Source organism: Tachyglossus aculeatus, unplaced genomic scaffold (genome assembly GCF_015852505.1).
Source record: "Tachyglossus aculeatus isolate mTacAcu1 unplaced genomic scaffold, mTacAcu1.pri scaffold_100_arrow_ctg1, whole genome shotgun sequence".
Taxonomy (NCBI): domain Eukaryota; kingdom Metazoa; phylum Chordata; class Mammalia; order Monotremata; family Tachyglossidae; genus Tachyglossus; species Tachyglossus aculeatus.
The window spans coordinates 945,487-959,239 of NW_024044841.1; the positions used below are offsets into that span (position 1 = coordinate 945,487).

The 13,753-nt window shown below is 53.4% G+C and overlaps 1 protein-coding gene across 1 annotated transcript; it reads left to right on the top strand.

The window, feature by feature from the left end:
- The first annotated feature begins 7,887 nt into the window (after positions 1-7,887).
- Positions 7,888-11,734, top strand: LOC119922194 (protein TESPA1-like). Its single transcript, XM_038742168.1, has 6 exons — positions 7,888-8,080; positions 8,350-8,392; positions 9,109-9,158; positions 9,906-9,959; positions 11,223-11,259; positions 11,605-11,734. The coding sequence occupies exons 1-6, from the start codon at positions 7,888-7,890 to the stop codon at positions 11,732-11,734; spliced, it is 507 nt and encodes a 168-aa protein (XP_038598096.1).
- Positions 11,735-13,753: the final 2,019 nt, after the last annotated feature.

Sequence of the window (13,753 nt, forward strand, 5' to 3'; positions counted from 1 at the left end):
CGGTCTGGAAACACAGGGAGAGGGCGAAAGTGCTTGAGGCTGAAGGTCACAGAAAGGCATAAAATTCCTGGTGAGTGGGGAAGGGAAAGAAAGGGCGGTAGAGATGCTGCTGCTGCTCTTACCGTCGCTCTAACCAAATTTAATAGCCTCCTCTAACTTCTCACTCTGCCTCTCTCCTCGACCCCCTCCAGTCTGGCTTCCGTCCCCTTCATTCCACGGAAACTGCGCTCTCAAAGGTCACCAATGACCTCCTGCTTGCCAGATCCAACGGCTCATATTCTGTCCTAATCCTCCTCGACCTCTCAGCTGCCTTTGACACTGTGGACCACCCCCTTCTCCTCAACACGTTATCTGACCTTGGCTTCACAGACTCCGTCCTCTCCTGGTTCTCCTCTTATCTCTCCGGTCGTTCTTTCTCAGTCTCTTTTGCAGGCTCCTCCTCCCCCTCCCATCCTCTTACTGTGGGGGTTCCCCAAGGTTCAGTGCTTGGTCCCCTTCTGTTCTCAATCTACACTCACTCCCTTGGTGACCTCATTCGCTCCCACGGCTTCAACTATCATCTCTACGCTGATGACACCCAGATCTACATCTCTGCCCCTGCTCTCTCCCCCTCCCTCCAGGCTCTCATCTCCTCCTGCCTTCAGGACATCTCCATCTGGATGTCCGCCCGCCACCTAAAGCTCAACATGTCGAAGACTGAGCTCCTTGTCTTCCCTCCCAAACCTTGTCCTCTCCCTGACTTTCCCATCTCTGTTGACGGCACTACCATCCTTCCCGTCTCACAAGCCCGCAACCTTGTTGTCATCCTCGACTCCGCTCTCTCATTCACCCCTCACATCCAAGCCGTCACCAAAACCTGCCGGTCTCAGCTCCGCAACATTGCCAAGATCCGCCCTTTCCTCTCCATCCAAACCGCTACCCTGCTCATTCAAGCTCTCATCCTATCCCGTCTGGACTACTGCACCAGCCTTCTCTCTGATCTCCCATCCTCGTGTCTCTCTCCACTTCAATCCATACTTCATGCTGCTGCCCGGATTATCTTTGTCCAGAAACGCTCTGGACATATTACTCCCCTTCTCAAAAACCTCCAATGGCTACCGATCAATCTGCGCATCAGGCAGAAACTCCTCACCCTGGGCTTCAAGGCTGTCCATCACCTCGCCCCCTCCTACCTCACCTCCCTTCTCTCCTTCTACTGCCCAGCCCGCACCCTCCGCTCCTCCACCACTAATCTCCTCAGTGTACCTCGCTCTCGCCTGTCCCGCCATCGACCCCTGGCCCACGTCATCCCCCGGGCCTGGAATGCCCTCCCTCTGCCCCTCCGCCAAGCTAGCTCTCTTCCTCCCTTCAAGGCCCTGCTGAGAGCTCACCTCCTCCAGGAGGCCTTCCCAGACTGAGCCCCTTCTTTCCTCTCCCCCTCGTCCCCCTCTCCATCCCCCCGTCTTACCTCCTTCCCTTCCCCACAGCACCTGTATATATGTATATATGGTTGTACATATTTATTACTCTATTTATTTATTTATTTATTTATTTTACTTGTACATTTCTATCCTACTTATTTTATTTTGTTGGTATGTTTGGTTCTGTTCTCTGTCTCCCCCTTTTAGACTGTGAGCCCACTGTTGGGTAGGGACTGTCTCTATGTGATGCCAATTTGTACTTCCCAAGCGCTTAGTACAGTGCTCTGCACATAGTAAGCGCTCAATAAATACGATTGATTGATTGATTGATTGATTGCCTCCCACTCTGCTTCTGTCTCTAATCCCCGCCCTCTCCCACCCCCTCTCTCTTTGTTTCTTTCCATCTCTCTCCTGGTTCCTGCCTCTGCCTATCCATCTTGTCTCCCTTTATCTGTCTCTCTACATCTCTCTTTGCGTGTTCATTTCTCTGCCTTCAGCAGCTAACTTGCCCAAAGCGGGAAGAATTAGGGCTAGACAAAAGGAAGAACTTCTTATATATGGAGATCTCAGTCTGCGCTTCTCTGGAAAGCTGTAGGTTGTCTTTCTCAGGGGAACGGAGGTCTCAGAGAGGTGATGGGAGAGCAGAACTGTCTTCAGGCAGGGGGATGGACTGATTGACCTATCCAGGCCCGGGACCCTGTGAACGTCTGTCACTCTGGAAGCGATCAGCCTGTCCCCCGAGGCGGATCATCTTTTTCCTTGGATAACTGGCCCGGCCTGAAGGCGGGAAAGGGACAGGAAGATCCCAGGAAAGATCCCACTCTACCCCCCGCCCCCCGGGGGTACCCTCGTCTGGGCATGGACGTGGCTGAGGGGTTGGGAGGTGTAAGCAGAGCAAGAGTAGGGACCCCTTCTGGACCACAGCCTCAGCACTCAGCTGGGGAGCCTGGGGCGAGCAGGGAACTTGGCCGTGCCAACCAGGTTCCCAGGCAACTTTGGTGGGCAGCTGCACTGGCGTTCCCCCAGTGCATAGGGAGAGAAGAGAAATGCTTCTACTTCACAGTCACTCACCACCAACTGCTTCCCCTTCTGCATGCAAAACCTTTCCTTCCTAGGGCCCAGCGTAGCGGGTTTCATCAGGAAAGGGGTCTCGGGAAGCTGAACCCAAACACCCAGTGGTACGTAATCAATCGATCAGTGATATTTACTGAGTGTTTCCTGTGTTCAGAGCGCTGTACTAAGAGCTTGGGAAAGTACAATGCTATCGAGTTGGTAGACGTGTTCCCTGCTCACAAGAAGCTTGAAGTCTAAATGGGGAGCAGACATTGAAATAAATTGCTGATAGGGAAAATGGCAGAGTGTAAAGTTCGGTACATAAGTGGTGTGGGCCTGCGGGGGCGGGGGGGGGTCTCACCCTCATTGGCACTAGCACTCTTCTTGGTACTCAAACCCTCAGAGTCTGTGTGGTTGTGACACTGTACCTGTCTGTGTCTCTGGACATCTGTGCCTCTTTGTGTGGGTCCCTGGGCGTTTGTTTTTATCTGTCTCTGCGTGTACGTCTGGGTGTGTGGGTCTTGTATTTGCCTCATATGTGTGTGTGCGTGTACGTGTGTGTTTCTGAATGAATGTGTGTGTGTGTGTGTGTTTGTGTGTGTGTGTTTATCTTTTCTCATTCCCTCCCCCCCAGGCACTTCCTCTTCTTGTGTTGATGCCAGCAGCTCTGGGACAGCGGTTGCCTTCTTGGTCCCGCCCTCCCTCTCTCCCTCAGCTTGAACTCACGACGCCCTGGGCTGGAGGCCGGGGCCAGGGGACCCTTTGCTTGTCCGGAGCCGGCCGCAGCCCCTGGACACCCATGGCCAAGGTGGCATCCTAAACGGGAGCAGGTAGGTCCAGCCAAGCCGGGGCTGGGGTCGCGGGCGCTGAGGTTGATCCGAGAGCTGGCAGGGGGTGGGAGGGCTCATGGAAGGGAGAGTTCCCCCACGCATAAAAAGTTCTGCTTCTCCCCGAGGGGAACCCGAGACGGCTTCCCACCCATCCCCCTGCCTCACCGCTCCTTTACCACTAATATTCTCTCGGCAGTATGAACTGATCATTGAGATTTAGTGGGGGGAAACTGCCCCAGTGCTCTGGAGAAATGGAGGCCCAGAGAGGGTAAGTGACTTTTCTGAGGTGACATAGCATGTCGGGTGGAGAGAGGTAACGAGGTCCAAGTCTCTTGACTCCCCAACCCCACTCTTTCTCCATCAGAAGCCACCTTTCCTTTCTCAAAGATGCTCAGGTTAGAGGGTCCCCAAACCCTCTCCATGAGACACATAGTCAGCTCCAGTCAGGGCAGCTGAAAGGTTTTCCACTGCATCTGGCATCCTAACTCTCCTGCCACTTCTATTCACAACCTCCCTGGAACGTAAGAGCTCCTCCTGTAGAGGTGGGGCACAGCGGATGGAGGAGAATGAATGCATGCTGACCACATTTTCAGAATGCCTAAACTAGAGTTGGAACACAGGAAAAACATCCCAGCATGCAAGGTTGAGACAGACGGGCCCTGGGAGAGACGTGGGAGACGTGGTGCTTAGGTGTCGAGTCGGAGCATGCCAAGGGCAGCCTTGCCCAAAGGCAGGGGAATGACAGGGATGTCCTGGGGGTTCAATGTTCCAAACATCAGCAGCATGGCATAGTGGATAGAGCACAGGCCTGGGAGTCAGAAGGTCATGGGTTCTAAACCCGGTTCTTCCCCTTGTCTGCTGTGTGACTCTGGAAAATTCTCTTCACTCCTCTGGGCCTCAGTTACCTCATCTGTAAAATGGGGATTGAGAATGTGAGCCCCATGTGGGACATGGGCTGTGTCCAACGAGATTTGATTGTATTTGCCCTAGTACTTAGTACAATGCCTGGCACATAGTAAGCCCTTAATAAATACTGTCATAGTTATTATTATTACTATCACAAGGCCCTGTGGGAGTTGGAAAGACCCACCCTGGGTTCCCCCACCCCCTCCGACAGAAGACTGTATCTGTCCTGTCTCCGTTTCCTGCCTAGCTCTAAAAGGAGAGGCCTCAGACTAGGGAAACTGTGGCCAGTGGGTTCATGGGCGGCTCGGGGATGAGAGAGGGGCCCAGTGGCCAAGTGAAATTGCGTTCGAGAACCACATGGGCAGTTACTGAGGAGAGGACAGGTCCACCATCTCTTTCCCACCTTCCTCAGGGACCAGCCTAGGTAGCGAAGCCTGGGCCCTATAAGGAGATTTTCTGGAGGGGAAGGGAAGGGCCGGGGCTTTGCCAACATACAGCTCAGGAGGTCCACAACATCCTCGAGACCCCCATGCCTCAAACTCCTCAGCAAAGATCACTTCCCTCCGACATGACCCCCTTTAGCCTACCCCTGCCCTCTCGCAGGCCCTCCGACCCTCCTTCAGGCAGCCCTGGTTAAAGGCATCTTGGCCAACCTGTGGGTCTGTTTCTCCTGAATTCTCTCTCCTCAATGCTCCTTAATCAGCCTATCTATCAATCATAATTATTGAACACGTAACTTGTGCAGAGCACTGTACTAAGCGTTTGGGAGGGTGCAATATAGCAAAGTTGACAGTTTCATTTTCTGCTCACAATAAGTTTACAGTTAATCCACGAAACAGCATTTACTTAGCGCTTGGGAGGGTTCAATCATCATCATCAATTGTGTTTATTGAGCGTTTACTATGTGCAGAGGAATGTACTATACGGTTGGAAGAGTACAATTCAACAGAATAGCAGACATGTTCCTTGCCCAAAATGAGCTTCCAGTGCAATGAAGTGAGCAGACACTATTCTTGCTCTCTTGGAGCTGGGAATCTAGGGGAGACAGAAGTTAAAATAAATGACAGGTGGCAAAGCGGCAGAGTTGTAAATACATGTGAAATGAATCCTGTTGGGCAGGGTGTGAGGTGAGTATCAAAGTGCTTAAGGTGCGCAGAACCAAATGCCCAAGTGATGCAAGGATGAGGGCAAATAGGTTGCGGAAATGAAAGATTAGTCCGGGAAGGCTTTTGGAGGACATGTGTTGTCAAGGGCACTTTGAAGATGGGGAGAGTGGTGGCCTGTCAGATAAGAAGGGGGAGAGAGTTCCTGGCCAGAGGGAGGATATGGGCGAGGGGCCGGAGGTGAGCTAGACAAGGTGGAAGTGCAGTTAGAGGAGATGAGTGTGTGGGCTGGGTTGGAGTAGATTAAGCAGGAAATGGCAGACCTAATTGAGTCTCCCTAACCTGTTCACTTTGGCTGGGCAAGGCAGGAGAAGGGAAATAGAGGTGACCCCTCTCCTTCGAGCTTCAGCCGGACTTCCGGGTCATCTGGCCCCCACTTCCGCCTCTCCTGCAGACACGGGGCCTGCCTACTGCTGATTAGAACCCCATGGCTGCCAGCCCAGAGGGAGCACATTGTTTATCTGAATAAACAGGCTGCTCCTGGGCAGCCTCGATTGGCTCAGCCGCTGGCCAGGGGCCATCTGGGTCATTCTCCTGCCTCCAGGCAGAGAGGAGGCTGGGCGTGTTCCGGGATCGTAGGCCCAAGGATGAGACTAGGTAGTCTCCAGGAGTCTCATCCCCCTGCAACTGGGGGATGAGGAGATGGGTTGGGGAGGCTTGGCCCATTCCTCTCACACCACTCCCCTGGCCTATACTCCTTACCCACCCCACCAGGCACACCCCCACTTTTCATATCCCAGGTACGACTTCCCTCCCCACCAAGTCCATCCCCCTTCTGCACACCCAAGACTGTTTCCCCTTCTCAACAGCCCTGCCCCCATCTCCTCACCAGGTCCACCTCTCTTGTCCACATACCAGTTCTGTCCCCCTTCCAAAGAGGCCTGTCCCAATCCACGGCAGACCCATCCTCTTTTCCCACATCCCCAGGCCCATCCCTATCCCAACACCCCAGACCCATCCCCCTTCCCACCAGGGTAGTTCCTGGGGGAAGCAGCAAGGTGCAGTGGATAGAGCACAGGCCTGGAAGTTAGAAGGTCATGGGTTTTAATACCGGCTCTGCTACGTGTCTGCTGCATAACCTTGGGCAAATCACGTAATTTCTCTGGGCCTCAGTTCCCTTATCTGTAAAATGAGGAGTGAAACTCTGAGTCCCACTTGAAACAGGGACTTTGTCCGGTCCAATTTTCTTGTATCCACCCCAGTACATAGTGCAGTGTCTGGTATTTAGTAAGTGCTGGACAAATACCACAATTATTATTATTATTAATATTATTATTATTAATATTATTATTATCATCATCATTATTATTATTATTCCTTCCTGCTCCCCAGGCACCTCACTAGGGGTTGGTGCAAGTCCGAGACCCAGATGGGAGGATGGAACACAGCTGCAAACAGATCGCCCTCATCCTCGTGGGTAAAGCAGTTTTTCCCACAGAGGAGCCCGGGGAAAAGGAGCCTCTGGGAGGGAAGGTTAAGCAGTTCACGGCCTCCAGTGGTTCACTAAGGAGTATTTTCTCCAGAGCAACCCCAGGCCCCACCGACCCACGTTTCCGCGCAGTGCCTGGATCTGCCCTTATCGACCGAAACAGCCGGGTCACTAGCTCCCGCAGCCAGGCCGCACGTTTCCAGTCACGGCCGGGCGGGGCTGGGGGGTGGGGGGGACTGGGAAACTCAATCTCTTCCACCTCCCAAGATATATACCCGTCCTCTCCTCCCCCTGCGCCGGCCAAAGGAGGACCGAGGGCTGAGCCTGCAGTGGTGTTGGTGGGCTTGGGGTGAGGGGTGGGGGCACTCGAAGGAATCTCACTAGGAGAAACCTATTCAAGGGAGCACAGAAGGTGTGGGCTCCTTTGCCCACACTGGTCTATCTGCTCAGGGTGGGGTTGATCGAGACTCAAGGAAGAACCACCCCACCCATAATACATTTAGATCAGGGGGTGGGCATTGCAGTGGGGAACAAAGGTGTTGAATTCAGTAATAACAATAATAATATTAATAATGGTACTATGTGCCAGGTACGCACTGGGGTAGATACAAGAAATTCGTGTTGGACACATTCTCTATCCCAAATAGGACTCACAGAATTAATCCCTATTTTACAGATGAGGGAACTTGGGCCCAGAGAAATGAAGTGACTTGCCCAAGGTGTCATAGCAGACAAGTGGCAGAGCCAGGATTAAAATGCATGACCCTCAGTCTCCCAAGCCTATGCTCTATCCACTAGGCCATGCTGCTTCCTGGAAGGTCATAACAATAATAATAATTGCACTGGCTCACTTGCTTTTAGAAGGGACAGCAAGAGAGAGAGAGGGACGGTAGATAACCGGAAGGACTTCCTGGAACCATGGCTGGGCTCTGCGTCAGAACAAGGGAGGAGGGTGACGACACCCCTTCTTTGGAGATATTCCAGGGAAAGTCCAGATACAGGGGCAGGGGCGCCCTCACCCCTGCTCTGTTTTCTCCTATTGTACCCCATCCAGGACGCCAGGGCAGCTGTATAGGGCTCTGTGCCCAAGGGGACGGGTCAGGACCATGGACAGTCCTTCGACACTGATTCAGGCGTCTTGGGAGCGGCGTCGGGCTTGGCTGAGGCAGGGCCGGCGCCGGCGGCCTCGGGGGCTGGAGGAGGAGGAGGAGGAAGAAGACCCGAGAGCAGAGGCAACTGCAGAGCTTCCCGGGGAGCCCAAAGAGGAGCCCCCACTGCAGGATGATGTCTTCGAGGAAGGTGAAGGTGGCAGCTAGGGGAAACGTCGGTGGCGGGGGTGCTACGGGGGTGCAAAAGAGGGGACCAGTTTGCGGAGGCAGAATGGCTCCACCAGGAGAGGAGAAGGCTGAGAGCCTCTTCCAGTTCGGGAGCAGGGAGATTGGCTGGATTACTTTTAGGGGTCGCACCGGTCACCCGCGTCGCCTCAGATTCAGAGTTCGGCTGAAACGAGCGCACTCTAGCGGGATACTGTAAAACTCCAATGCTATAACCTGGTTTCTGTCCCCCAGGGAATCCCGCCCTCCAGATTGAGGATTGGCTGCGGAACTGCGGGTGAAACTCCACCATCACGGTCTATCCTCGACTGCCCTAACCCCTGCTCCAGCTCTCGCGGTTTTGCCCGGGGTGGGGAGGAAAGGGAGGATTGCTGTAAGGGGTTCAGATATCTCGTCTGACCTGGAGAGCAGGAGGATTTGTGGGAAGAAAAGGAGGTGTTCTGAATTACACACGCGTGCGCGCGCACACACACACACACACACACACACACACATACACACTCTGCTTGTCCCTGTATCTTAGCAATTGTCTCTGAAAGTCTCTGAGTCTCTGTCTCTCTGAGTCTTTAGAACTGTATCTGTGTCTCTTTCTCTACGTTTCTGTCACTGTGCCTCTTAGTTTCTGGGTTTTCGGGGTCTCTGTGTGTCTGTGCCTCTGTGTTTCTTTTACTGTATCTCTGTCTCTCTGCGGCTCTGTCTCCTGACCCCGGAACCTCTCTGTTCCCTCCCGCGACGCTGCAGAGCTGATGCAGAGGGAGTCTCTCACTGACTCCCCTCTGGGGGCTGGGCAGAGGTGCTGAGCCGCCAGCCTGGGAAGGGAAATTCAGGTTTCTGATCGCCATTTGGGCACTCATTCGCTGAGGGAGATGGAGGCAGGCGCTTGGCTTTCTGATCCTAAGCCTCCCCCTTCTCCTGGGGGCCATTGGTGCCAGGGGCGGCATCCTAGGGTTGCAGAGGGAGGGCAGGGACAACAAATCCTTGTCGCTGTGACAGGTCCTCGGAGGAGGGGGCAGAGGAGGAGTCCAGCCTGTCAATAACCGACGGTGAGGTCTGAATCTGACCATGTGAACCCCGAAGGGGGTGACGAGGCGAGAGCAGGAGTGTTTATTGTGAGCTAATGTGGAGGCTTGTAAGCCTCTAGATATGGGTGAGTTGGGAAATGTGCACTTATGGGTGTTTTGGGTGTATACATATTTACAAATATGGATGTGTGCACCTGTGTTCATTTTTACAGAAGTGTATCTATGTAGCAGATGGGTGTACATCTGTGTGTTCGTGTGATAGCAGTGTGTGTCTTTGTGTTCGGTGTGTATGTGCGCAGGATGATGAATGCAAAGTTTTGCTTATGTAAGACTGTGTGAACGTGGTTTTTGTGGTGGTGGATGTGGGGAATGTCCTGTGTCCATGTGTTTGAATGTATTTGTGCCGTGGAGGGAGGTTTGTATGCGAGATTAGTTTATGTAGATGATAATAATAATAATATTGATATTTGATAAGTGCTTACTATATGCCATGCAATTTGCTAAATCCTGGGGTATATACAGGATAGTCAGATTGAACCTAATCACTGTAGGTAAGAGGATTTGTGTAAATACCAGTTCTTTGGCCCCTCTCTCAATGCTCCTGTGGCTGCACCCCTCAATCCCTCACCTCACTTCACCCCTCCCTCTATCGTCCCCCTACCTGCCCTTCCATTCCTCCTTCTACCCCTCCTTTTATCCCTCCCTCCAACCCTCCCTCCATTCCCCTCTGTCTCCGACGTCATCTCCACCCTCCCTCCCGGCCTGAAGTGTTCTACAGAATGGCCACCAGTTTGGAAGATGACCTGACCGTGGGAGCTGAAGGTAAAGAACAGGTCAATCACGAGGTTCTGGGGCGGAGGGAGGTGCGAATTCAAAGGGGCAAGACTGGAAAGGGAGGGCGCAATCGGAAAGAGGGGTGAATGGGCGAGGCCCGGGGAGTGAGACCCTGGAGGTGGCAGGAGTCAGCTTCTTCCAAGTAACCTCTTCCCGTCCTCACTTCCCGGGAGGGGGCACGGAGAAAGAGAAGAAGATCAGCCGCGCCAGACCCCGCCCCCCACACACCCTTTCTGTCCACCGGAGCTGCGGAAGCCCGTGGGCTGACATTATTGGAAGTGTGGAGGGTCAGGTCTCCGAGGATTGGAGATTGGCAGAAAGTGTAACTTGCCTCTTGGGCTGCTGGACATTGCCAACTGTGTCCTGATCGACTCAGTCATAGGCGAGGAGCAAGGTCGTGACAGTGGGAGCAATAGAGCGATAGGCGAGGGAATGAGGGGAGGGCGTGAAGGCAGGAGGGATAGGGAGGGAGGGGGGAAAAACGTGAGGAGAGGGTGTGGAGAGTGCAGAACAGGAGGGAGGGGGGAAAGTAGGGTGGCTAAGAGAAGAAGCGTGGCTTAGTGGAAAGTGGCTTGGGAGTCAGAGGTCGTGGGTTCTAATCCTGTCTCCTCCACTTGTCAGCCGAGTGACTGCGAAAGTCAGTTAACTTCTCTATGCCTCAGTTACCTCATCTGTAAAATGGGGATCAAGAATGTGAGCCCAATGTGGGACATCCTAATTGCCTTGTATCTATTCCAGTGCTTAGAACAGTGCTTGGCACACAGTCAGCGCTTAACAAATATCAACATTATTATTGTTATTATTAAGAACAGGAGACGGATGGAGTTGGAGTGGAGAGAGGGAGGGAAGCGGAGAGCAGAAGGAGATGGGAAAGGGGAAAATAGGAGGAAAGAGCATGAGGGGAGGAAAGGGAAGAGCAGGAGGGAAGGGGGTGAGGGAGAAGATCGGAAGGGAGTGAGAGGAGGAAAACAGGAGAGGCAATGGGGGAGGAGAGTGTGGAGAAAGGCAGGGAGAAAGGGGAGGGAGGAAAGGCGGACCGTCGGGAAAGTAGGTAGAGAGAGAATGTGGGGAGGAAAGCAGAGAGTTGGGAAAAAAGCTTTGATTTTAGGAGATTGACAGACAAATCGTCCCTCCTCCATCACACTCTCTCTCTCTCTCCCTCCCTCCCTCCCTCTCTCTCTCTCTCTCTCTCTGTCTATCTCTCTCTCTCTCTCACTCTCTCCCCCTTTCGCTCCCCCAACACCTCTGCAGGGATGCTGTTAGCAGCCAACGGGAAACTTTTCCCCAGGTGAGAAGCCGGCGTCCCCCTCGGGAGACGTAGCGGGCTTTGTCTTCCCCATGGCACGGTCTTGGCAGGAGTCACACTGCCCACCACGGAAGCGGGCGCCATTGTTGCTAGAGACCACTCTCAACCTTGCCAGAGTCCGAGGATGTGGGTGCAGGGACTGATATCTGGTATCGATCCAGCGCTTAGAATAGTTCTTTGCATATAGTAAGCACAATTATTATTATAATTATTATTGAGCAGATAAAAGAGCTAAATGGCCAGTCGATTCCTGTTTGTGCACACGGATTTGATTTCTCCCTCCCACCACCCCGGAGAAGTTTCCTAAATCCGCTCATCTGTGGAGAGGCTGCAGAGGGCCCTGTCTCAGATATGTCTGTACACGACCCCCCGATGGGGCCCCACACCTCGCACGGAATCCCTGGACGGTTTCCCCGGCGCAGCCCCCACCAGGGGCCGCTTGGCCCGCATGGTGTAGGAGGCGATGGGCTGGGCTCGGGAGGAAGAGTTCCGTGAAGGGGTCAAGGCCAGAAACGACCCCGAAGAAAAGAGGGAGACAGTGAGTCCCCCTGCGTCGTCCCGAATCCCTGTGCTCCTGGATCCGCAATGCAACCGCTAGTGGTGTAAACTCCTTGCAGGCAGGGAGGTGTAGCAAGGGAACGGCTGGGTTTAAGGGGCTGTGGAGAGGCTCGGAGGTCTCTTAAGGCATGGGCTGCAGCACCCTCAGTGACGCTCGCACACTCATCCCCGACAAATCCCAAATTAACCCCGGGCTGGGGCGGAGCCCACCAAGACCGGGCGGTCAGCTCTGATGCCTGGGAAGTGGGGAGGTGGGAGGGAGGTTTTGCGCCCGTGGGAAAGGCGCGAGGATTGAATCCCGCCCAGCACTGGATACGGAGGAGATGAATAAGGCTGCGTGCTGTGGAGGCGGGAACTAAACTGGTCAAATGTCCGAGGCTCCTGTCTCTTCCCTGAGCCGTGCCAGGGCTTTTGCTAGCAGGGAGGGGACCTCTGTGCTGCTGGAGGCGGGTCCAGCTAGGTCGCCGAGCTGTGGATGTGCTAGATGTTCTGAGGTTGTTTCCTTGAGCTCTCTGGGCTTCTTCACCCCAACCCGGAATCCCGGGGCCAGGGAGGCCCGCGACTTCATCACCTCCGCCCTCCTCTCTGCGTCCTTATTTATCCTAATCTCCGCCTCTGCTGTTCTCGGTCTTCGCAACTCTCCGGTATTCTCCCCGTCCACTTGGGGCAGTGAAAAGTTTGAAATGTGCCTTGAGATCCCTGGAGAACACCACTGGGTCGGAGGGGCTGCAGAAATGGGACCGGGTCGGTATAAGGAGGAAGGGGGCTGGGGGAAACAGGTGGGGAATAGCACAGTTGTAGAAAGGGCAAGATCCCGGTGAGGAATAGGTGAATGTTCTCGCACCGACCTCGAGCCCATGGCCCGACCTTAAGCTCCATCTTTCATTCATTCGTACGTTCATTCATTAAGTCGTATTTATTGAGCTATTACTGTGTTCAGAGCACTATACTAAGCGCTTGGGAAAGTACAATGCAACAATAAACAGTGACATTCCCTGCCCACAAAGAGCTTGCAGTCTAGACGGGGGGAACTGACATCAATACAAACAAATAAAATTGCAGGTATGTACAGAAGTGCTGTAGGGCTGGGAGGGGGGAAGAGCAGAGGGTGCAAGTTAGAGCGATGCAGAAGGGAATGGGAAATGAGAAAAAGTGAGGCTTAGTCTGGTAACGCCTCCTTGAAGGCCTTGTGCCTTACTAAGGCTGTGAAGGTGTGGGGGAAGAGAGTAATTGACGGATTTGAGGAGGGAGGGCATCCCAGCCCAGAGGCAGAACGAGGGCTAGGGATCGGCGCCGAGACAGGCATCGACCTCCTTGATGACCCCCCAGCCTCCTTGTGACAGCAAGGAGGCCGTTGTAGTAATCCAGGCAGGATAGAATGAATATATATATGAATATATGAATATATTAGCGTGGTAGCAGTTTGGATGGAGAGCAAAGGGCGGAGTTTAGCGGTTTAGCGAACCAACAGGATTTAGTAATTTATTGAATGTGTGGGTAGAATGACAGAGAAGAGTCAAGGATAATACCAAGGTTACGGGATTGTGAGAAAGGAAGGATGGTGATGCCGTTTACAGTGATGGGAATGTCAGAGGGAGGACAAGGTTTAGGTGGGTAGATAAGGAGCTCTACTTTGGACATATTAAGTTTTTGGTGACGGGAGGACATCCAAATGGAGATGTTTTTAAGACATTACAAGATGCGAGACTGGAGAGAGATCAGAGGTGGAGATGCAGATTTGGGTATCATCTGCCTAGAGGTGGTAGTTGAAGCCATGGGAACGAATGAGTTCTCCAAGGGAGTGGGTGTAGATGGAGAATAGACAGGGAACCAGAATTGAACCTTGAGGGACCCACACAGTTAGGGGGTAAGAGGCAGAGGAGGAGCATGCGAAGGAATGAATGGCCAAAGAGATAAA